The sequence below is a fragment of the Apus apus genome, chromosome Z, assembly GCF_020740795.1.
Source record: "Apus apus isolate bApuApu2 chromosome Z, bApuApu2.pri.cur, whole genome shotgun sequence".
NCBI classification, from domain to species: Eukaryota; Metazoa; Chordata; class Aves; order Apodiformes; family Apodidae; genus Apus; species Apus apus.
Window position 1 is genome coordinate 64,310,665 of NC_067312.1, and position 25,933 is coordinate 64,336,597.

The window sequence follows — 25,933 nt, forward strand, 5'->3', positions numbered from 1 at the left end:
GACATTACTTGTCTCAAAATACTAGCTTCTCACAAATACTTCAGACAGGAAGATGTGTGTTAACAAATATAAGTCTTTAAAAATAACAGCTTTTTGGAAAGAAAAAGCTAGACTCATAAACTCATATTCAATTAATAGTCAAGTATCCATGTTGAAATAAATTTTGAAAATTGATGGTTAAGCAAGCTGATCATAACTGACAATTCTAGAAAGAAGGAAGTTTTTTAAAGAAAAGTAATATTACTATGATAAAGTAATGCCAGCTTCTTTTCAGCTAGTTGGTATGTATGATGACTAGGTTTCTGGTGTGAAAAATTTACTCCTCAGAAAGTTTGCAGCTGTTTCAAGCTGAGTAAGTTCTGCAGAGGTAATGCACATTTGTAAGTTTGACTGGATTTTGATCTGCTTTCCTTTTTTCTGCTTAGACAATGCTTGTGGTGATAATGGAGATTATATGGATTCTACTGTGAATCTTGGTTATGTTTTCCTCAACCTGATTCCCTTTCCTCGCAGTCACCTACAAAAATGTAGATGTAGATGTGTATAGATTTTACCCAATGTAGCTAAAAGCCTTTAAAAAATATATTGGCTAATTTTGTTCATCTTCATAAATTAAAAAATTTGTATCACATTTACAAGGACAGTCTTTCAATAGCTATCCTACATTGCTGTCTTTGTCAGTTATAGTATGGAAGAACAAGAAGCAGAAGTTACCTTTTTATAGCTTGCATGCTTTGTTATGCTGCAATAATCTTTCTGTGGAAGGTGCATTCATAGAATTTCTGTTTTCTCACTAGAATGCCCAAACAGAGGTATTTTCCAACAAAAATTAATCTGGTCTTTTAAACGATATAGAGATTTTTACTAGTGTTGGTGCTCATTCTTTGATAAAGCTATTTAAAAAAATAAAAACATTAAAATTCCACAATACAAAAACCATACAAAACAAGAACAAGCCCAACCACAGCAATTCCACAGAGCCTAATCTTGGAAAACTTTTGAATGGCTTGATTTCCATGTATTCTTCATATACATCTGTTAAATTTTCTGTATAAACACCTTTACCCGATTTTCTGTTTTTATAGATTGTTAACATGAAAAAGAGTATCCAGCAAACAAGTGACTGATTCCCTCCATAGTCATTTCTTTATTGCAGCCTGCTTAAGAAGTGACAGTTTCTTTTTATCTGCAATTAATGTGTCAGAGATGTGTTTAGTTCCATATTCCATGTTCATATTTTCAGCCCCCTGAAAGCTCTTAATGAACAATTTGGCAGAACTGTTTAATTCCTTCTAATGACAATCATTAATGTAAATCCTTCTTAATTATAAATCACATTACATTAATTGTAAGTCACATGGCTTTTTTGGTTTGGGTTGTTGTGTTTTTTTCCTGCATGTGGGCTGTTTAATGATGTATTGTACTACTACCTCAAATTCTCTTCCATGAAACTAGCTTTCTTAGCTGTGAGACTTCCTAAATATCCCTATATTTTCCAAAAGTGTGAGGCAGAGTTTTTTACTGTCTTACATTTGTCATCCATCAGTCCTAGACATGTGTATTGGATAAGTGAAATATTTCAATTTCTGGCTTTTCTAGTGGTAAGAAATGTGAGATTTCAGGTGTTAAATTTTTTTCAGTGTCATATTTAAAAAAACAAATTAATTATCCATGTGCTGTTAATCACTGTGAAAGCCTGCCTTTGTTACCTTCCTTAACTGAAGAAAACAGTCTTGTTATGTTTGAAACTAATATTTTCGTCTTGGTTGGTACAGTCAGGTTTGTCTTCTTCCAAATATTAGTTATGTCAAATGGTATGGTTTAATTTTGGATGTTAGGTCTTAGACAGTTTCCTTAATTGTAAAGGTTGGTTGAAAACTATGATAAAGTACAAGTGAATTGCTCTTGTTGATTCTGAATCATCTTTGTATTTTGAAATGTGTGTGTATGTATATGTGTAGTGATACAGACATGTATGTACTGGCTCTTTATGCAGATTCTAGGGCAACAGATTAATGACTTCACCCTTCCTGATGTTAACCTGATTGGAGAGCACGCTGATGCTGCGGAGCTTGGGAGAATGCTTCAGCTGATTTTGGGATGCGCTGTTAATTGTGAACAGAAACAAGGTATTAAATTTTGAAAAGATGTTTTCTCCTAGACAGTTAATGAAAATCCAGGTTGTTCTCTAACTACTTAAGGGAAAAACGGTATTTCTCATGTCCCTGTCAGAGACAAATGTATTTTTTTTCAGTGATTACATTGTTTTCTTCTACAGACAATAACTTTTTTGTTATAAGCTTCACTAGTTTTGGAGTTTCAAACTGTGGACCTGGTTTTGCTTCCAACATACGTATTTAAATTTTTGTTTGCTGAGCTGAAAAAGCAGTCCACAAAGGAGTATTCTTGGCCCCACCCGTTAACCATTGATGAGGTAGATTAGGTTAGTTTAGAGACAAAAAATGTGATTGTTGCAGTATCCTGTGTGACTCTTGATTTTAGGAATGCATTCTAGTCACCACCTCACTACACAGCTGAGGGCCATCAATATGAGTGGGGACTGGTCTGAAGATGTGTCTGGTGTGATCTGGGATACTGTCGTTTTTGAGGCTTTTGGGTGGGGTTGGCAAATAGGGAAAAGTATTGTTGACAGCCATGCACTTCTGGGCAGCAGCTGAAGATGGAGCATGGTATGTCAAGGGCATCCAAAACGTCACTTGAGGCATCTATAAGACAATTGAATCCCACTTCAGCAGTAGGTGAAAAATAATTCTGCCTCTCTTGACTCCCTTGGCACCAACTGTCTATCAGACCTGCACAAGTGAAATAGGGATCCATTCATTTTTCCTGCAAATGCCACAGAGCTTGTGATTAATAGAGACGCTTGTTGAAGTGTCCCACCTGTCATGCTCTTAACTTGCCTTAGATACAGATTATCTTATCATTACCCAGTTACCTTAAATTACACTTAATTAAAGCCAGATTAAGTTAACAAAGCAATTACAAACATGTATTCATAACACTTAAGACTGGAAGCATAGGAACATGTTTATAAAATACATGTGAATAAATAAAACTATGCTTACTGTATTTACATTAAAGTTGCATCAAGTACCTGTCTCTTCCTGTTTTAACTAATTCTGGTTTACTTCCTGACAAAATTGCAGCCAGGATTTCAAACCTTTCGTCTTCCTCTTGCATGGTGCACCCTAGCTGATTTCCCCTTTCCAGTTTTCTCAGTAGTCTAAAACACTTTAATTTCTCATTCTGAAATTAACTTTTATTCTACCCTTAATCAGGAGACAGTCTGGCTGTCCTATTAATTAAAATAAAGTTAATGTTCTTCCATAAGTACATTAAAAACTCTGTTTTATTAGACCTTCTGTCCTCTCTGTTCTATATAACATTATCTTCCTTCCTTTTGGTGACAATTTGGCATCCTCAAGTAGGCAGTGTATCTTACTTCCTGCCTTTCTCTTACCCTCTCAGTTTGAATATTAAAAGCGTACATGTTTGCAATATTGAAATGGTCTACTTCTATGTACTTTGAGTGAGATTTGGCATGACATAATTAACCACTTTGAGGTGACTGATTCCCAGCATTTTCTTCTTGGGCAAACTGGTAAAAGAATACAGGTCTCATTCAAAATCTATCATGTCTGACTGCAAACCATATGATGCTGAGCATGTCATAAACCACTTGACTTGGTCTAAATTTCAAGAATTGTCATCTTAACCTCCCTATCATCTTAAAAGGTACCTGTTGTATAGCTCACATCTACTCATAGATGAGAAATGAAAAAGTGGGGTGGACTTATTTGTGATATAGCACAGAAATAAGAACAGAAACCAAGAATAGATATGAAAATGCCTTGAAATGAGGATGCTGTAGGAAGGTGGGTCATTATTGTTAAACTTACAACCTATGCATGAATCATGTGCTTGTACATCATTAATAGTTTGGGAACAAGTTGAGAAAAGTAGCATAAGTAGTTATTTCAGAAATGTGAGATGCCAGAAGGAAAAAAACCATTATTACAGTCATAGGCTTTTCTCATTATTGCAGTGTTCCAGTGAGACTGAATTTATGTTTGGACAAGCTTCTGATAAAGTCTTGTTGAATTTTTTGGGGGTGGGACTTAGCTGGTGATTGTGCATTTCAGTGTCATCTCTGACAGTCATTTTGTAGGAAGAATGCAGCTCTGACCTCATATTCTGTGTGACTTGAGTTTCAGCAGTAACATCTCAGAATGCTCTTATTTTCAGAGTACATCCAGACCATAATGATGATGGAAGAATCAGTTCAACATGTTGTCATGACAGCCATTCAGGAGGTATGCTGGGATGCTCACAGTGTGTAGAAGTTCAGCCTTTCAGTGTTTTCCCACTTTGAAAAACTTAGTTGGAAGTAAAGAACATAAGGAGCATAGACTTTGGTATTTTACATTGTTAAACATGAATTTGTTGGTAGACAAACAATTCAATAAAAGCTTGCTTTATGTCAGGGAACTCTGAATGTCCCACTTTTCTTTAAATCTAGAAGACTGAAACTTCTGGATATTTTTTATACTGGGTTCCCTTTCCTTTTCCTTTCCCATCCTTTGACTCCCGAAGTGCACTAGGGTTCTTTTATATGAGTAACCAAATAGTATAGAATTTCTTCAAATATTATACCTTGAAACTGCAAAAACTCCATGAACTGGTAATTTTTATTTTATTTTTTTTACTAGACAAGTGGAAAGAAAGAGATGGATAGCAGAGTATTCTTTTGTCAGCAGTATTGTTATGAACAGGCTAATCAAGGTATTTCTGCTAAAATGTTTTTATAAGTTAGTAGTAAGTATGTTGCAGTGTATTTTATAGAAGTGCTGTTCAGTAGTAAGTTAAAGCCACAGTGAAAATTAAACCATGGTGTTAGTGACCACTGTAGACGTGAAGCCTCCCTGAGCCATCTTAGCCGCCTGATGTGCCCGTAAGTGAACTGCGTATCAGTCTTCAAACATGGAGGTTTACTGCAGGGCCAGGCCACTAAAGAAGGCAGGAAATCACTGGTAATTCCATTTTTTTCCAAACTTGAACAAGAGAAACTAAATTCACAATGAGCTCTAGAGCAATTTCACTTTCCTGTAATGTCTTGAGTAGAGCAAGAGGTGTCAGTGAGCCTGCAAAGACTCTGTCCCCTATTATCACTTTGATCCATGCTGTATCCATACAGTCATACATCCTATTGTCTGGGTGGACTGCTATCTTTAACATTGCAGAGCAGACACTTGAAATGAGCATTGAAGGAATCATTATGCTAAATCATCTTCTAGTCAGTGCTGCCAAGCTCAAGGTTTTTTATTTTTTATTTCAGCAAAGCTTTTGATACTATCCTTCACAGTATCCTTCTGGACAAAATGTGCAGAATACAGCTAAACAAGTCTGTAATACTTTGGGTGACAAGTTTACTGAACAGTTGAGCTCAGAGTTGTAGTAAATGGGTTTGCATCAGGCTGGTGGCCAGTCACCAGTGGGGTTTTCCAGAGGTCAGTTCTAGGGACAGTGCTCTTCAGTGTTTTTATAGATTATATGAATGCAAGGATTGAATGTACATTAAGCAAGTTCGCTGATGATACTAAACTAGGAGGAGCTGTGAACTCCTTTGAATGTAGAGTGGCTTTACAGAGACATCTGAATAAAGAGCTAGACAGTCTCCAACAGTACGAAGTCTACCAAGAGCGAGTGCTGGACTCTCCATTTGGGATGGGGTAATCCTGGTGATACATAAAAACTATCGAACAAAAGGCTGGAGAGCAGCCCTGCAGAAAGAGGTCCAGGGGCCTGGGTTAATGGCAAGCTGGCTATGAGTCAACAGTGGGCCCTGACAGCCAAAGGGTCAACTGTGGCCTGGTATTCATCAAACACAGCATAGCTAGCCAGTCAAGAGAGGTGATTGTCTCACTATGCACTGAACTGGTGTGGCCCCACCTTGAATAGCATGTGCAGTTTTGCACGCCTTAATATAAGGACATCAAACTATTAGAGTGTGTCCAGACAAGGGCAACCCAAATGGTAGAAAGTCTTGAGGGCAAGACTTACGAGGGAGTGGCTGAGGTTACTTGTTTTGTTCAGTTTGGAGAAGAGAAAGCTGAGGGGAAGACCTCATCCCAGCCTACAACTTCCTCAAGATGGGAAGTGGAAAGGGAGGTGTTGATCTCCTCTCTCTTGTGATCAGCAATAGGAAATGGACACCATCACTTGAGAGGGTGGTGAGTCACTGAAACAGGCTCCCCAGGGAAAGTGGTCCATGAACCAAAGCTATCAGAGTTCATAGAGCATCCACACAATACTCTTAGTCATGTTGTTTAGTTTTAGGTAATTCTATGAGAACTACCTCATTAAATCCAACTTCACTGGATTTAAGGAATTATTTTATTTATTTCTATTTCTTGAACTTAGAGCAGTTCTCAGGGTCCAAATGACTTGGAATACATAGGAGACACCAAAATAAAGTGCCTAGGAAAGTAGCTGTATAAGCGTATCTGAAAAGTTGGAATGTCACCTAATCCAAACATTTCAAAGCATTTAAAATCCAGATGCTCTTTCTTCCAAGTTAGGTATGTAAAAGACCTCTCTAAGCTTTACTGATGTATTATGTAGTTAATTTTTTGATTTCAGCAAAGCACGTATAAATGTTTTTTGATGCTTTTTTGGTTTTCATAAATCATCTTATGTAAAATAATTCATGAGGCACAGTAGAACAAGCCTCTGCCCTGCTTTCTCTTTTTGGCCTGAAGCTGATTTTTAAATGGAAAGAGCATTTTGGTTTCAGTTTTATTCCTTAGCTTCTAATGTGTAGATGTGCATTTCTAAATACAAGCTGTGCATAAGATAGAAGAAGAGCAAGACTTATTTAGTTATCAAAAATATTGCAAACATACCACATACAATTATAAATTATGTATTCTATATTCTGTAGTATGTATTCTTGTATTCTCTTTATATTTTTGTAAATTATTCTTACTTAAAATTAATGTGTTACTATGTATAATGTAACATATTTTAAATATAATAATTTTCCACGTTGTTTTAAAAGCCAAAGATCTTTCCCTACAGAAATTATTTTGGTCATTATGTATTTCCCTTTTCTTTTTCCTTTTTCCTTTCCTTGACATCCTCTGGAAATTCTGTCATTTTCCCTAGTCTTTTCTTTGGGCAGCCAAGTTGATTATCAGTGAAACTGGTAGCTGGGGGAAATTTTTTCCTTTGCTATTTAGAAAGTCTTTAAACTTGAACATTTAGCATGTGTCTGTGTAGGTCAAGCTGGGAGTCAGAACAGGCTCCTGACAGCAAAGTACTAGAGGTAAAGTCAAAGCTTGCTGGGGGTGCATAACAAAAGCTACTTCCTGTCTGTATTAATACCAGCTGTGTTACTTCCATCAAGTAGAAAGTGTTTGGTTTGGGGGTTTTTTCCCCTCTGTATTTTGTCCTGACTGTTTAAAGGTTCATCCTGTCTGAAGCAGAAGTGGCTTTTGAGTAGTTAGGAAATCAGAGAAAACTGTTTCCTTGTTTCTGTCAGCATACTGCAGGAAGAAAAAAGTCCAGCTGCAGTAAAGGATACACGCTCTGTCATACACATTGAGGATGATGAGACACTGGCACAGGTTGCCCAGGGAGGTTATGGATGCCCTGTCCCTGGAAGTGTTCAAGGCCAGGTTGGATGGGGTTTTGAGCAACCTGGTCTAGTGGGAGGTGTCCCTGGCCATGCAGGGAGATTGGATCTAGATGATTGTTAAGGTCCCTTACAACTCCAACCATTCTTTGATTATATGATTCTATGATACATAGCCTTGACTCTTAAAAAGCAAGCAAACAGGAAGATGTTTTGAAAAAGAAAAGCAACCTTCTTAATGCAGAAGCTCGATTTTTACATTGTTTCATGGGCACTACAATGAGCTTGTACGATACTAGCAACTGTAGAAGAAGCATTTTAGATAAAGCAAATGTTTTGAACTTTTAACATAATCAGCTAAGTGGTGCAGCTGGATTCACAAAATCATGCAAATCGTGTAGGGGGAAAAAACATTCATAATTCAGTTTATTTATGCATGCAGATTTTATTATAGTTTTACCTTTTCCCCAATCTTTATGTGTCCATGACAACACAACTTCTTTGCATTTCACAAGAAAAGCAGTTTAAGAGTGAAGGTTTTAATAACACAAAATTAGCAGACCTACAAGTATTTTGTAAGACATCATATCGAAGCTACAAGCATGAAAATGCATAGGTGTAAAGGATTAACAGAGAATGACAACTGCTTCTCATAAAGCGAGAAAAATAATTCCAGAAGTTGGCCTGTTATCCAGGTTATTGTACCATTTAAAATCCAAACTGAGCTCTGGATAGGTCACAGAATAAGCTTTCTTGATCTTAAATGACAGTTTGATTATTTGAACAAATACTAGTGCTACTTCAAGTCTTCATTCTAAATATGGAAAATAAACCAGAAAAAGAGTAAGGAAGTAAATGCTAGTTGCTTGCTTTTTCACTGTGGGAAGCTTTTAAGTTGACTTCTACTGTAGAGGCCTAATGCCGTTGATTTTGCTGGCAGTGTTTTTATTTCCTTTTTTATAATTAATTGATTGTAAGATCTCTGTACGTCATCATCCGTTAAAGGTGCTTGTGAAAACAGATGGTAGCACAGAAGCTAAATTGTGAGTTTGAAGCTGAAAGCCAGTCTCATTGCTGCAAAACTGTGACGGTAGACCTTTATGGTCCTGAAGAAGACTTGCAGCTGTGGAGGGATATTGAGGCTACTTACTTCTGTTTGTTTTTTTTTTCTGTTGAGTCAGACAATTAAAATACAAATGAAATAATGTTTTCCACTCCAGACTCAGAAGCATTGAAAGTCACCCATACAGCCATGTGTTCTAGTGTCACAGGCTGCATGTGAAGTACTAAAATGACATCAGTATTTTAGGTATTTAAATATGAGCTTCTAAGTAAATGGGATGTGTAGAAGAATAAGAACCTGCTAGTATAATCAGATTAGTACAGGTAACTTATGAAATTGAGCATTTTGGAGCTCTGAATTTCTGTAGCATCAAAGAATGCTGATTGATGAAAAACTAAGTAGTTAATAACAAGTCTGTTATGTTTTTTAGGTGGCTGAAAAGTATAGTGTGTGTTTTGAATTGACATACATATCTGTATGGAATCCTAAATCCTTAAACATTAAAACTTTTCTTGAATTTTTCAGGAAATCTTGTTAAAGAGCAAGAAGTTTAAATATGTGGATGAAGTTGTACCCTGTGCTGTTTACAGTAAAGTTTTTGCTGTTAAACAGGGAGAAACTGAGTAGAAACAATCCAGAAGCAGAGGGACAGTCAAGACATTTGCTTACATACACCTCTTCAATGTGTAGGGAAAAGATGGAGGCACTCCTTCACCCTGATAACTCTCTTTTTCACTTTTCTCCTTAACTTTGGGATATTGTTAACTGATGATCAGAAGTTGGATTCATGTATTAATTGTGAGTAATCTGGCAATCTCATTCCTCTTGCTTGTCTGGTCATGCTGCTGGACACAGCACAAAACCTTAGATTTCTTCTTTAACATCTCCACTGTATCACAGGCCACAAGATTGCAAGATCCTTCTCATTGCATTGAGTCAGTCATCTGCACATCATCTGTATGTGGCTCTTGCCATCAGTGTCTCATGCACAGTTTCCATGACATTCCTGTGGCACCCAGCGGAGTTAAATTCAGAAATTCTGTTTAAGGTTAATGCTACACCCACATCATGTGTGTACCGCGTAATCCTTCTCCAGCTAATGTCCAGTTTTGCTGGACATTACTGCTGAGGGTTCTCAAGGATAGAAAGTTTTGGGAGAGGTGGCAAAAACCCATTGAAGAATAAAGGGATTGATTATTGTCCTCGGTTTGCTTCCTTTATGGTAATCCACAGAAAGCAGCAACACCACAGTGGCCTCTAGTGGGTTGTGCAGCCTCTTGTGTTTCTCCTATAGGCAGTGACTCTTGGGCAAGCCTGTTAAGTTGTGTTTCCGAAGAGGAAGTTGTGCTGGGGCCAGAACAGGGTGGTGACCATCAGGGAAATACTGTTGTACACCCCTGCAGGCTGCATGCAGGCTGGGACCTGCCAGTTGGAGAGTACTGGCTTAATGGGTAGAACTCACCTAGTGTATGAATTGTGAACAGTGTTCTGGGGTAGGAAATAGAAGAGTTTAGTTCTTGGTTAGAATGGATATCCCTATTAGTCATCTGGAAAAGCATTTAAACAGTAGCTAGTGCAATGGAACAACTGGAATGTGTATTAACATCTCTAAGCAGAGAGAGATTGGAAATTCTTGTTTTGGATGGCAAAATGATCATCAGCTTGGAAGACATGGCTCTAAAGGAAATGCACATTTGTAATGTCACCATATATGGTAATGAAAAACACATGTGACTTCTTTTGTTAGGGGACATCTCTGAGGCTAGGAACTTTCTAATTACTGTTACAAAGAACCTGGGCTTTGTGGCATGCTTAATTTCAGAGTATTTCGTCATTGTAAACGTAGACAAAATGGTAGGAATTCAACAGTTAGCAACTAACATCGTTAAGATCCGAAGAGGACTGTTGAGGACACAGATGAATTTAAGCGTGTAGTACACTGCTAAATTCCAATTAAGGACGTGGGGAAAGGGAGAGAAATATAAGTGTATAAGTATTTCAGTTATCTGAGTGTCAAACAGAGATTTTCCTTTGCGTATAATGTTATAAACAAGAACGATGGAGAAGAAATCAAAATGCTGTGCTGTGTATCCATGGAGCTTTGCTAATGAAAAGTAATGCAAAAGCACTGCTTTCTGGAAGAAAGAACAGAAGTCCAGTCTCTGGACAGAGTAACCAGGCTGTACAGGAGGCCTTAGAAAAGAAATCTTATCCTGATTTTAGTTAGGATAGGGCCTTTTTGATTGTAACTTCCATGAACTGTGTCACTGGGGAACTTGTAAAACATTTTGTGCTTAGGCAGGATGACAGAAACAATCAGTGTGGCTCTGTAATGCTGCCTTTTGAGTTAGGTACAAATTTCTTATTTGGAAGACTGTTCATTTTTGCTGGAGGTGGGTGGGAGGAAGTTTCTGGGCTCCAACTTCTATTATACTTGATGTAACTTTTAACTACCTGTGTAGCTTTTTAGTGGGTTACTGAATGAAAACTTACTTTTTTACCAGCTTTGTATCTTTTGATAAGCACATCAGTCAATTTGGAGGGCTCCCCCTTTTTTTTGTTTGTTTGTTTTTCTTTCCTTTTGTTTTTGTTTTAAAATGTCATCACTGAAAGTTACATTTTCTAGTTTAAAATCACTACCAGCCATTCCTGCAATAAAATAGGTTAGTATACCAGGAATTGTAATATTCATATCAGGAATACTTTCTATAAACTTTGCTTTTAAATTTTCAAGTTGCAGTCAACTCCAGAACAGGAATTTTTATCATCTCTGTTTTGCACAATTAGCTCAGCTAGATATGTCCCTAGTTTTCGCTAAGTAAGTAAATAAATTAATGTGAACTTCCAGGTGATCAAAAAACCAATGAGAGAGAACAAATAAAGGCAGGTCTTGCATGGTATGTTGATAGTTACTGTCATTCCAGTGCCACTTAAGTAAAACACTAAACTGAGTGTGCTGTTGGTTTTATCATAGATACAGAATGTGCATTTTCAGAAGGAAGAGATTTTATAAAATTTCTTTTACAGTGCTTTAAATATTGTGAATTCTGAAGATTTCTTTCTGCAATTGTTTCTGAATATATGATATAAAAAATGAAGTTAAAAACTTCAGAATTAAGTGAGATTGGAACTTCTAAAAGCTTGGTATTTCAGTGAAGCTTAGCTTTTAACATAAAAGTAGATCCTTACTTTTTCTAATCTATTGTAATCTAATTGCAGTTGATGAGTAAAGAGTCTCCCGTCTCTGTTGGAAATGATGCTTACGTTGACCTTGATCGGCAGGTATCTAAGATTAGATGTTTCTTTTCCTTCTCTCGTAGCACATCAGTGCCCAGTAATTTTGCTTTATTAAGAAGTCTGTTTTTTCTCTTTGTGAAAGGGTTTTGTTTGAAAGTCAAATAACGAGTGAAAAACTAAGTTTCAGTATTTCGAGTCCTTTTGCATTATAGTTTGCCTATTTTCTGTATTTAAAGGAGAGAAAAAATCATTTTGGGAAGTTTAACTGTATGACATATTATAGCAAAGCTGCAAACTGATGTAAATCTTTGGGTATTGAGGAGGAAGCACCAAAAAATGTGTAGCATGTGATTAAAATTATTTTTGTCAGCACCTACTTCCAAAACCAGTTTAAAAAAAACCCATAGATGTCATTCAAAAATCCTTAAACCAGTCCTGAGAACTGTGAAAATAAGTAAGGAAAGTGTTCAAAGAGAATCCTTCCCTATTATATTTAAAGAATATGCGGACCAAATTGTTTTTATACTAGCTTAACCTCTTCCTACCACTGTCCTACTTTCTTAGTTTTGGGGGTTTTTTAATTGAAAAGAAGTATGGTACAGTGGTGTTCCTGGTGTTCCTCCATCATGTGTTGTCTGCAGAAGTAGATCAGTTCTGGCAGATGGGATTAATTTTTTTCTTATGTCAACAGGTCCTTGAGAAATAAGCTTGAAAAAGTAAGACATAATAAATGCTGTTTGAGAAAGCCATCTAAAATTAATCATAAATTATAATAAATACCGCCATCTGTATAAACATGATATGCATGTGCCTGTTTTATGAGGCAAATTTTCTTGTAGCTGTGTTTTCTATGTTATCTTAACTGCATTCATATACCAACTTGAAAGAGATGTGTCTTTGAACATGAAGCCTTTGAAGGGAAGTATCTGGGTATTTCCAACTGCTTACAAGATTCAGTGCCCTTTTTCAAAAGGGTAGGCTTCTCCCTCATTGTGTTAGTTGTCTTCCTGTTATGTAGTAAGAGTAGCTTCCAGTGACTAGAAAAATTTTACCCAAAGTGTCCATTCCCTGTATTCCACTTCCCAGTCCTGTCTGTATTTGAAAAGTAGATTGCAAACTGAAATTATGCAGTCTTCGCATCTGTAAAGAAAAGTGGTGTTGACAATTTTTTCAGTGTACAGACCTGATGAGTTCTTCAGACCCAAGTTCTTCAGGATTCTTTTTACTCAATTTATGGATTAGATGTGATAATTCTAATGTATCTTTGTAAGACCAAATACTACTTTTAGGTAACTTTACTTTTTACTGTCACACAAACTAAACAGTAACAATACCTGATTTTTTATTATTTATGAGGCTGGAATTGCTACAGTTTTAAAAAAATTAATATGTTACCTAAATGTAAAAATAATTTTGCAGTCATGTAATATTTTAAGACACTTCACAGACAGTGATGAAAGTATAACGTTGTTGTTTATGGTAGCTGAAGAAAACTACAGAAGAATTAAATGAAGCACTAGCAACAAAAGAAGAAATTGCCCAGAGATGTCATGAGTTAGATATGCAGGTAGGTTTGCTACGTTGTACATACTAATTTTGAAGTGGGAAAGAGGTGTTAATTTTTAGGCAGTTGAAAACAAGACGTATGGTATTGAAACATAAGTTTTAAAAGGGAGATTAAAATTACACAATAATTTTGCTTTACCTATGTTAGCAGAGTGAATGTCATTGTTTTCTTACCTTGATGCAATGTTGCTGGTACTAAGCTGATTCATACTAATAGAAGTTTTCTTTATTTGGGAAGGAAGAGGTTGAGCTGTGTGGTTCGACTCTTACATGAAAGAACTAATAGAGGATATTCTGCTGTAAAAGCTTCTTTTAAGAGCTAAATTCCAATTAGAAGTTACTGTAGTCTATCAGCTGTGTGTGAATTTAGACTAAGCCTTACTGTAAATCAAGCATATTTCACCCAGAAAACATCAGGAGTGTTAAGTGGGAGCCTCAAAAGGCATTGCCATTGGAACCCTACTTGATGTTGACATTCTGTCTCTTCCCCTTCTTCTCCTACATGTTAATTCTGTATTATTTAATAGTGTGTGAACCCATGCTTCAGCTGTTGTTTGAGTTGCAGCACTTTGGGTTCTTTTCAGTAAAGACTCTTTTTGCACAACATTGGTGGAAACTGAGTAATTTTTAGGACTATGTTCCTGTTTCAGGTCTGCTTGAGTACTTGATGAAAAAAAAAAAAAATCTAGGAAGGGCACAGCCATCCTAGATAGGATCCTAGCCATTGGATAGTCGATGGGGTTGACTGACATAGTTTCTCTTAGAAATCAGTTTTAAAAGCCTCACTGTGGAGGGCTAGTTTTATTTGTTTGATAGGAAAGTATGCAGACTTTATTATAATGAAGTTATCTCCTGTAAGAACTAAGACTTCAAATACTTGTGCAAAATACAGTTAAAAAATAGTTCCGTTTTCTGTGTAGGAAGTCCTCCCCTAATGTTGCAATACATTGGTTACATTGTATAGTAATTGAATACCTATTAATGTTACAGTATATTCTGGTGAAATGTTATTACTGAAGCCTGTGTGTTTCCATTTGTGAGTTATGTTGATGCTTTATTATACACACAAAAAACCCCAGTTACTCTCTGTAGCTGGACAGCTCAGTTATTCCAGTTTATGCTTATGTTACAACAGGTTGCAGCCCTCCAGGAGGAGAAAAGCAGCTTACTCGCTGAGAACCAGATTTTGATGGAACGTTTAAATCAATCTGATTCTATTGAAGATCCCAATAGCCCTGCAGGTCGTAGGCATTTGCAGCTGCAAACACAACTAGAACAACTCCAAGAGGAAACATTCAGGTAGAAAAGCCACACTTGATTAGATTGTTTGTAGCTGGCAACAGCTATTATTTTTATTCTTCTGGTTCTGCTGGCAGTTATGAATTAGTATAATGGCTGGTATAAAACTACACGAAGGGAGGTTAAGACTGGACATAAGGAAAAAATTTTTCTCTGAAAGAGTTGTCAGGCATTGGAACAGGCTGCCCAGAGAGGTGGTTGAGTCACCATCCTGGATGTGTTTAAAGGTCATATAGATGTGGTGCTTTGGGATATGGTTTAGGGGTGAACATGGTAGAGCAGGTTGAACTTGATGATCTTAAAGGTCTTTTTCAACCTGAATAATTCTGTGATAACCACAGTAGTAACATAAAGTTTTATGATGTACCACTTTGCAGGGTCCAGCATAAAAAAGCATACTTTCTTAATGCCGAAATGCTGTGTACTTGTCTCTCTTTGTGAAAATATTTGAAATTGTTTGTATATAGTAATTTCACCCATATTCTTAAAAATCGGCATGAATGAAAAGTAGCATGCTTTCCTTTATGTATACTGTTCTGATTGTATTTTTAAGATGTAGGAATTCCTAGCTGAAAGTTTGCTATAGGCAGTGCAACAGTTGGTGTTATTGTAGAGCAAAGCATGTACTTCTCTGAGTTGGAAAACAAACTGTTTCATGTCTAAAAGATGGAAGTTATCTGCAAGTGAGCTCTGCTCTTCATTTGCCTTTCCTTAACACGTGGAAATACAGTTCCTCTTTAAATACCCTTCCTGGTCCTTTTGGCTGTTGCTTTCAGGCTGTGTAAAGCTATTCGGCTGAAGAAAGCTGTTCCACTTCACCATCATCTTTTCATTCTTGTTCCCTGTCCTTTGTGGGTGAAACTACACTATTTCTTTACACTGCTAGTTTTTCTCTTTTTTTCTGTCCTCTTCTGGTTGCCGTTTTCTAATTCTTACATCAACTGCCAGGTGACTTTCCTTTTTGCCTCTTCTAGCATTTTTTCCACTTCTTGCAAATTCTCTTTCCTGTGTGTTCAGACACACTCTCTCCCTTCCATTTCCTGGTAGATGTTCAGTGTTTCTCTTTCACTGCAGCTAGCACCTGGTTTTCTTCTTTCTATACATTACCATGTAGTTCTTTGATGTCCCCTTTTATCTGTCTTTATTCATCTCCATGGGCTGGAATGGCTCCTACCTGAGTCTAATACAAATTCCTGTCTGAACAGGTTTTCTCCCCACACACAAAATCTGCACTGCCTGTTACTCTAGTTTCAGGTTCTGAAGGTCCTTCTAAACCCTTTTCACATGTGAGACTCATCTTCTAACCTCCTTTATCTCCTTCCTCTGTCTTCATGGCATGTAGTTTCTAATGGTGATTGTGTGTGTTCCTTCTCAAGTTCTACCTGACCAAACAGGACATAAGTACAGATTAACTGATGCCCAGGGTGTTACAGCAATTTTTCTCCTGTCTTGCCTCTTTATATCCATTGACAGTTCCGGCCTATCAAAATTCAAATCTTTGTTGTATAGTTTAGATGACCTATTGACTGCCTCTTGTCTCCATTCTTTTTTGGAGATTGTTTCTGGACTCCTTGAATTAGTGGATTTTTATTGATTGCTTGCTTGATTGATTGCATGTTCATACCTTCTTTTCTGGGTTGTTTTTATTTTAATTTCTGATCAAAATCACAGTAGGTCTTCATGTTCCAGGTTGTGTCCTCTTCCAACCATTCAAAACAGTTTGACAGATTTTCTCTTTGTTGTTTTAATGCAGCTTTGCCTGTGTATACTGTATGTAAGTAGTTCACTCCAGAAACTTTAGCCTGAGTTCTTTACATGCTAACTAGATAACTGAATGTGTGACTTTGTTGTTCAGAGGTACTGGGCAGGCACAGGTTCTTTATAAGCAAGTAAGTTAATAAATAAATAAATCTACCTTTGTAAGACCTTTGCAGCATTTAGCACTTCTTGACAATGAGGTCAATATTGTCGAGGTTGTATAGGAGTTGAACAGGTGAACAAAGTCTTAGGATAAAGATGTCATCTTCAAACCCTGTATGACCCAAGATAAAAAAAAAAAAAGGTGAAAATTTCTGCTTGAGCTTCCTTTGTGAGAAATTACTATGACAGAAAAAAACCTCTGGATTTGTCTTTCTGAGGGCATACATTACCTTGGGATCTTTTAAACAGAAAGACTGATGTCAAACTGGGAGCATCAAAAAAGTCAATCTGCTTCTACAGCTTTCAGTATGCATATTGGGCTGCTGTTCTCCTTCACTGCACTAGAAAGCCATTTTGTGTGTTTTAGAGAGGATGATGAGGAAGAAAACTGTGGCTAAAGCTAAGAAAATATTTTCTGTTTTACTTCATTTCTACAGATTAGAAGCTGCCAAAGATGACTATCGAATACGCTGTGAAGAACTAGAAAAGGAAATTGCTGAATTGAGACAACAAACAGAAGAACTTACTACATTGGCAGAGGAGGCTCAATCTTTGAAGGATGAGATAGATGTACTCAGGTAAACACTCTTTCATTAACCCTTTTTTAAATTAACTTTTAATCCATATAATTTGTGTACTTAGTCTTCATTAGCTTTTGTTTAAATAATGTTGATAATAAATATAAATACTTTCTCAATCCCAGCTTTTGAATCCTCCAGTTAAGTACACAGACGACCACAAAATTCTGCTGAAGTCAATTAGCTATTTATCAGGTACCTAATAAATAACTATTAGTAACCTTAGCAATCTTACTCCATCTTACGGTCATAACAAGTCTCTCAAGTATTCTCTACACACCTTCATCATGACTTGGACATATGTTCTTATCAGGCATCTAGACCCTTTCCTGAGTCTGTATTATTTACAGTTAGGGTGGCACTTCTGGTTAATCATTGAATGCTAATATGAACAACCTCTCTTATAGTTCTCTGTTCCACTGGATTTTAGCACCCAAAGTTGTCATGATTTGATTATGCTAGAGATTTATAGGCGGGGCAGCTGCTTTTGTATAGTCCTTCAGTGGTGGCATCTTGTTGCCATGGATTATTCAGAACAGTTACCCACTACCCACCTGTATCACTCTTTCTAGCAAGTCTAGCAAGGATTATTTTAATAGTGCCTTTTCTAATTCACCAACAGCTTTTTACCTGCCATTAATATCAGGGAAGAGCCCATCAGGCTGCGTAATTTCATAAAATGTGAGTTCAGCATGGGTTTAGAGGTGAATTTCTTGTCCCAGAGAGAGGCTCTGCCCTTCGCCAGGGATAAAGGAGATTCGCCTTGTCCCAGTGTCCCATAAACTGATTTAGTTCATTGGAGGATTCTCCAGATTTCATAGGAAATTTGAGTTTGCTAATCAGTTGGTTCTAAACAAACCTGGGGACAGTAATAGTACCAGGGGTGTGGGTGGTTGGGGGTGAGTGCTGTTGGTGTCCTGGCAGTGCACCAGGTGGATTGAAAAAACTCTGAAATGTTATGAATGGAGCTTGCTGTTTAATTTTTACTTTTTTTTTAAAAGGAGTCAGGCTCCAAAGCTGTTACTGTACTTCTCTGTCACCATGTATATGCTGCCCAGGAGATGGATCTTTACAGTTTTATTTCTGGCTATCATTAAAACAAATTGAAAGGCAGAAAATGTTATTCTTTACCCTTGTAAAATGCAGGAGTGGGAATTGATTTAGGGTTGAGAGGAAATGAGTGATGGTGCTCTATTATTCTAAGATTTGAAGCAGGTAAGGAGACTGTATTAGGAAGAGTAATAGTGTCTAAATTCCATCAGCAATTCTTTGAGTTGACAAATAGTTATGGTAGAGAATCAGTTTAAAAGTGAAAACATTAGTAATAGGAGGAGATTATTACTTTCTTGTTCTATCCATGATATCTTAGAACATCTTCTGCATTAAGGCAGAATACTGAGGAAGCTTCAGGGCATTTCATTAATTTTCAGAGTACAAATTTTATACAAATCTGTCCCTTCAGGCATTCTTCTGATAAAGTTGCCAAGTTAGAAAGCCAGGTAGAGTCATACAAAAAGAAACTGGAAGATCTGGGTGATTTGCGACGGCAAGTGAAACTCTTAGAAGAGAAGAACACAATGTACATGCAAAATACTGTGAGCCTGGAAGAAGAACTACGGAAAGCCAACGCAGCACGCAGTCAGCTGGAAACATACAAGAGACAGGTAAGAACAAGCATCATCAGTGCAACAGTTCTCTGTATTGTTCAACACTTTCTCTTCGTAAAATGGCTCCTACCTCAAGGTAAAAAAGAAATTATGAACAGACAGCTCCTTGATAAACATGTTTTGTAAGTACTACCTTCATCTTCCTTTTTTGCAACTCCTATAATTCTTTCAAGTTTACGTTAGTTTGCCAATAAGCAGTATTTTTTACTTTAAAAAAAATTAACACATCTTAAGGTTTTTTTTCTGAAATAGGTCCTAATTCATATTCAGTAGTGGGGCTTGAATTAGAGCCTCTTCTTTAGGAAAAAGTATCCACTTTTCACTTCCAGCGCTGAGAAACACACCACAGCTGAGCTAAGTTATTCCTGTGGCTAAGTGACCTCCTTTTTTAAGGTCGTGGTTTGTCCTCTGTGTCTGAATTTGACTAGTTATGAAAGTGGAGGACACATATAATCCCTGTTGTTTATATGCAAGCAGCAGAGTATGGAGTGTGTCACAAGCACTCTCTGGAATGAAAGGCATCTGTTTATCCCCCTGTTTATCAAAGTGCAATATGATCCTGTTTCTGTAACGTTGGAAGATGTGCTTCATTTTCTCGCTACTTCTACATTGCATTGACATGACATCATTCTGGGATTCTTGTTACCGGGCCAGTGTTAAAGCAGTAGTTCTTGCTCTGTGTTTCTGCCTGCTTATAAGATCAAATGGTCACGGCACAGGGATCCTTTTTCAGCTTACAGTAGAATAAAAATATAGAAACAACCACTGATGACACTGCCAGTCCAGCAGCAATCTATGTCTAAAACATGTCGTTGCTCTTCTGCATCTGACCATCTTAGGTGTTAAGACATCTAGCTGAAGCCTCTCTGTGCTAATTTTAAGTATCATCCAAATGATTCCACGAGAAAAAAAGATAACTTGGACAAGAAAAATGCTGAAATAACAGACAGTCAAAGGGAAAAGTAAATGTAGAAAGCAATGGTCTTTCACACACGTGTAGTATCATGTTTATTGGCAACAAATATTTCACTCTCTTGAGTAGTTGATGTGATATAGTTGTGTAACCTTACCATCTGCATCTGATCATTCTTATTGCACTGACAATAAAGCTTTTGGAAGGGGCAATCCCATAATTTCTGCTGCAAGAGTATTCCTCCTTTTCTTCAGAATTTCCTGTGTGCTCTGGGTAGGATATAATGTCTGTGGAACTGTTAATTTGTACAAAAGTGTTCTGCTGGCTGAGACTAGAATAAACCTCAGGTGTATTGTGACACATGTGAGTTTTCTGCACCTAGCTACAGTGTCTCAAAATGGACAGATGGTGTGTTTGCTTTCAGTGTCTGTAAGACTGGGATCCTTTTGAGACCTGTCTGTGAATCATGATCTATCACAAAATTAATTTCTGGGAATCTGAAATTGTGCTATATCCATTAAGCCAGGTATAAAATTTTGATGTTATGTCACTGCTGAGCATTAGTGTGCCTTGTAGTGGAATGTGTATTTTCTGGTGTGTGAAGAATCCATCCACTCATGATGATGCCATCAGAGGAGTTATTTTTCCAGCTTAGACGCTCTGTGTTGTGCGATTAAAAGCGCCTGATTCAAACTCCTGTAGTGACTGGCAAGGAAATTGCATATTCACCCCACCCAGCAGTTTCTTTTTATTGCAGCATGAAGAATTGAAATGTGAAGATTCCAGGATTCCAGGATTATTTTTTGTAATTTTAATTCAGCCCCTTTGTGCTTGTGCATTGATATATTTTACCAGTATGTCTTGCTTTTCTTTGCTGCAAGATTCCTGCTTTACTCATTCCACATGTCAGATAATGCTCAGCAAATGTGATGGCGGTTCATTATTTTTTTATTCTTTTGCATTACCATGTAGTTGTATATCTTTCTGTACACTCCCAAGTCCTGATTCAAGACAGTTTATTTCCTGCTGCATTTTTCTGCATACCATTACCATAGCATGAGTGATTACAAACATTTATGCATTTATTTCCATTAGAGATGAAGATATACCTATTTTGCAAGTGGGGGCACAGTCATGCGTGATCTGCTTTTGTTTGGTTTGGTTTTTTTTACACCTGCAGTCATTCTGATAGTCCCAGTAATGGATGTCACCTCTGAGAAATGAAATATTTTCATATCTAACTTTTTGATACAGTTTTCTTTAAAACTGATAATCTCAGAAATGGCAGGCCTGTGCTTTTTTTGCAGCCTTTAATTTAAGAACAACGCAAAATCCTTCCCTGAGACTTAAGACCACACAGATTTTTAGGTCTGATAGTTATTTTGCTCTATCTATACACCTTGAAAAGCAAAGGTAATTAGAACCACTACTCAGTCTTAAAGTAAGTATGGCTACTGCTTTGCTTCACAATTTTAAGTTAACTACTTTCTGTGTAAAGTAAAAGCTAAGAAAAAGCTTTCTTATTAATAGCTTCAGAAGAATCTGTATGTCTTTAGCTGAGTCATCATTAAGCTTTTGTGTTTGGAGGTCAGTCTCTTTCAGCTTTCTTACTTCCATGCTCTCTGCACTATGAGCTTTTCTAATGTTCTGGAAATTAGCCTTTGTTAGTAAAGGCCGAGAGTTTTAAAAATTGCAAGACTTCACTGATTTGCCTCACATTCACTGATGTTTCCACTCAGATTTGTATCCATTTCAATTTAAAAGCTCTCTAGTGATCCGTAGCTGAAAATCTACATGTGACTTTGTTAGCAGTGTTTCCTTCTGAAGAAAACTGTTTATGAGCCTGGGGCTGTATCTTTATAATAGTCTGTTAGAAAAATATAAGCAAAATCTCAGGTTAAGAAACATTACCTGACTTCACAAACTGGTGGCTGAATTCTGAGTGAGGCTTGTGAGTTAACAAAAGAGTTAACAAAAGGTATAGCTAATTGGCTTTCTTCATAGTTTTCTTTTTCCTAGGCTTCTCAGAAGCAGAATTTTTCTGCTTTTCCTAAGCTCTTTGATCCATAGAACTATATAGTTATTTTTCTGTAAACTATACTTTTCACTTAAATTCTTGTTTTTAGATGTACTGAAAATACTTCACGGTTTTTGCTTCCTTTGCTTGTGCTAAGACCTAATGCTGTTGAATGCTGTTGATTTTGCTGAAACACAAAAAAACTGGTGAAAGCAGTTTTTAGTATGTCCTATAGGCAACTATTTCACTTGTTTGCAACATGACTCCCGGTGCATGGTAATTGGCGACTTTGTCTTGTGTATTTTATTTTTAATACTAATATTTGCAGACAAATTATTGATTCTTGTTCTCACAGGCAGTTGAACTACAAAACAGGTTATCTGAAGAATCCAAGAAAGCTGATAAATTAGATTATGAATGCAAACGACTGAAAGAAAAAGTAGACAGCCTCCAAAAAGAAAAAGATGTAAGTGCCAAGGTGTTATTTTTTTTTATAGTAGCGATAGCAACTTTGCATCTTTTATAACACAGTAATATGGTAATTATAGTTAGACATTTACAGTAAGCTTTTTAAATTAGGAAGTATTTTTTCACTTAAAATTTTCTAATGTTTGTGTACAAGATCCTTTTTAAACCTCAAAGCTGTACAGCAGGGAATAAAGTGACTGTACAAAAACATATGCAGCCTATTTTTGAGAGGAAAAGCCTTCATATTTGGGACCTGAAGTTGTTCCTTGACCATGAGAAGGTTAGTAATCACCAGGATAATTGTAATCTGTTCTGAAAAACTTTTTAAAACAGGTTTTCTGCAGTGTGAGTCTAGAACTAAACTCCTGCTGCTTTTTTTATAAAGCATTCTTTGAGGTACCAGCATGTTTCTCTTTGTGGAGTTATGGGTACTGTAATAAAAGGCTTAGGAGTTGTGTAAGAGGGGGACGTGTCAGTTGTGGTGATCTCCCCTTTTATGATGGCTCTTTGTTAATCCAACTAGAAACTAGTACTGCCAACATGGAACACAGAGGATGGAAGCCTGTCTATCCCGTTCCTCTCTATCATTTGCTGTTAGTGATTCTGCAATTAATTGCTCTGTCCTCTCTTTCCAAAATGGATCGTTCATGCATCTCTTGTACACTATTATTTCTCACCTCTTTTATTTTCGCTTGTTTATTAGGAATGTATATGAAGGTGCCTCAGACTACCTCAAACCAAGGCTGGCACTTTGAGTTAGCAATTTCTTAGGCTTGTTTTAAGTACAGGTCCATTTATCCTTCAGTCAGAATCTGTGTAGGCTTTTCCCTTAATAGTAGTATTTCCTGTCCAGCTGTTTCCATAATTTCCAGTCCCTACACTTAAATAGCATTTAAATGAAAATTTTCTGCTATTTTCTGTTCATAGGCCTCTGATCTCTATATTTTATTAAATTTCCAAACTATTACAGACATATTACTTTGATACCACTTCCATCTCTCCTTCAGTTCAGATTGGAATGTCCATAGTAGCTGTATTCGTACTGTGCTTTTGGCTTTCTCTTCTGCTCTTTATTTCAAGTTTATTTTCACATTTTTATTATGTTTAACAATGGCAATGTTGTGTCTGTGGCTTACCCATTGCTTGGTGGACCATTTCTTCTTGCACAAAGGATCTGAATTGCAGGCCATTGTTGTATAGTTTTCTGTATTGCCCCCTGGAAAACAGCATTTTTTGGGGGCGGATGCTGTTGTTTAATACATTATTTTGAATGGATATGCATTGATGAGAAGTAGATTACAGCTGAAGTCTCTCAACATTTAATTATTTACTACCTGTGTTACTTCTTCTGTTCCCTGTTGTCACATACATATCAGTAATGTTGCTCACCACAGATCACAAGCTACAATAGTGTTGTCAGCTGTATTTTGGGAACAGTTACCGAAATTCAATTTGTTGTTACATTCTGGTGAAGTGTGGTAGTTTGTTTGGTATCTTCAGCTATGTAGCTTGGAATTTTACCTCTGTGGTGTGGTGTGTGATAAGTACTAAGATAACTTGACAGGTTGATTTTTTCTGTAGTTTACAAGTGAAGCCCAAGAGCTTTTTCTATACATTAAAATATTCTGACATTTGATGAATCAATGTGAAGTTTTCTGGCTTACTTGTAGCAGACTGCAGAATCCTTGCTTTTAGCAGCTGAATTTGAGCACTTGTCTGTGTGGCTCTTCTTCTGTAGCATTTATGGTAAAAAAGTTTTTCACCTGTGGAGTTTGTGAAATTACTTTCAGTGTTAAAGGAATGTGCACTTCATTCAGATTAGTCTGCCAGTTTCAACAGAGCTCACCTTGCAGGATTCAGAAATACAACAGAAGCCTCTGTCACACCTCACCAGAATGTTCTTTTCCAAAGTGATTTAAAGTCCTAGATCCATTTATGCTGAAATATAAAATATCTCTGAATCAAACTGTTAATATGATGAAGTGCAAGGAGGTGTTGGATGACACAGCTCCATACTTACGCAGAGCTGAAGTCTGTCCTGGACCTTTTAGCAATACTGGACACGTGATTTTGGAGCAAACTGAAACTTAGATCTTACATAGTTGCCATCTTCTCCTTTCATTTTTGAATCTTGGCAACCTTCTGGACAAAAAGTTAGTGCTACCTGTAGTTCTCATTTTTTGCCCAAAGGGGACTTTTGCCAAATTGGGCGAGTATAAGCCTGATGCTACTGAAGAGTGCCTTTGTCTAAATCCCAAGATGGTCCAGTCCTGTTCTTCAGTTCTCTTTGCCTCAAGCAACTGTTTTTCTTCTGTAACTAAGATGCTGGTGAATGGAAGGCCAGCTGGCAAACAGGAGGAAGGGAATATGGAAATGCTGCTCACACTTTCACTATTAGAAGACCAAAAAAAATAATGAGTTTTGTTTGTTGTGTTGACTGTGTACTTGCTGGCCTTTCATTTCACTCCTGGCTAAAACTTGGTTTGTCAGTGAGGGAAAGTTACGGTCTCTTAATTCACTTTCCTTTCCCTTGGAATCAGCCCCGATGAGGGGAAAAGGAGGAGGCTGAGTGGGCGCCAGTGAGTGCTGTTTACTACCTGGAACCGGAACTTTGTGTCACTAATATCTTGATTTTATAAGCTTATACCCTGAAATTGCTGCCCCCATAAGTGTAAGACAGAGCAGCAACCCTTCTCAAAAAATCATTTTTCATGTGGAATATATCATATTTATGTGTATTCTCTTATGAAATAGATTGAGGTATCTTCATTTGAAAATAATTTCTGGAGTTGCATTAAATTATTTTCAAAGTGTTGAAGGCTGTGTCTTCTGGCAACTTCTGTACAGTTAAAGATGGGTTTGTACTGCCAAGGCTGATACTCATTCTCTTTCTAATTCAGAGATTAAGAACAGAAAGAGATTCTCTGAAAGAAACCATTGAAGAGCTTAGATGTGTACAAGCTCAGGAGGGTCAACTCACCACAACAGGTAAAGGACAAGTAAGAAGATTAAATGCATCTCTTCTAAAGTTTACAATACTTTTTTGGAGGGTGTTGAATGCACTTTCATTTATCACAGAATAAATTTAAGCTCCTGTAAGATCAGCAGTGAAAAACTGCTGCTTCAGCTGTTGACAACTTGGTAAGCATTTGAAAACTCCAAACATTATTTCAGGCAATCAGAAATTTTAGTCTCCTCCCCAGTTTGATATTTTTATAACATATTTCTTTTTTCTGTGTATTGAAATAATTTTCTTTAGAGAAATACTAAGTTTTCTTACATGTATGATGTTTCACATGTTGCAGTTTATTTCTATATGCAATGTTGCACAGCTTTGAAGTTCTTAGATAAGCTAATGAGCAGAAAATCCACCATAAAATTACCTCATCAGAATGAAGACAGAAATAATGATTATTCTTCAAATGAAATCAGGCTTGCCTGTCTCATTGTAGCCTTTTTATCATTTTCCGTTCTCTAGCATTACTCTTAAATGGCAAGCTTCTGTAACAGTGGTTACTTCTGGTCTTTTAAATAAAGTTACTGGTCTGTTT

The 25,933-nt window shown here is 36.9% G+C and overlaps 1 protein-coding gene across 4 annotated transcripts in view; it reads left to right on the plus strand.

The window, feature by feature from the left end:
- HOOK3 (hook microtubule tethering protein 3) overlaps window positions 1-25,933 on the plus strand; it is an 88,865-nt gene that overhangs the window by 37,872 nt on the left and 25,060 nt on the right. For all 4 annotated transcript variants that reach the window (XM_051642390.1, XM_051642391.1, XM_051642393.1 and 1 more), the window contains 9 exons: window positions 1,997-2,129; window positions 4,267-4,334; window positions 11,937-11,999; window positions 13,438-13,521; window positions 14,656-14,819; window positions 17,177-17,317; window positions 18,780-18,981; window positions 22,270-22,380; window positions 25,283-25,370. In XM_051642390.1, coding sequence (XP_051498350.1) covers window positions 1,997-2,129; window positions 4,267-4,334; window positions 11,937-11,999; window positions 13,438-13,521; window positions 14,656-14,819; window positions 17,177-17,317; window positions 18,780-18,981; window positions 22,270-22,380; window positions 25,283-25,370 — 1,054 coding nt within the window. The remainder of the gene's footprint in view (window positions 1-1,996; window positions 2,130-4,266; window positions 4,335-11,936; window positions 12,000-13,437; window positions 13,522-14,655; window positions 14,820-17,176; window positions 17,318-18,779; window positions 18,982-22,269; window positions 22,381-25,282; window positions 25,371-25,933) is intronic.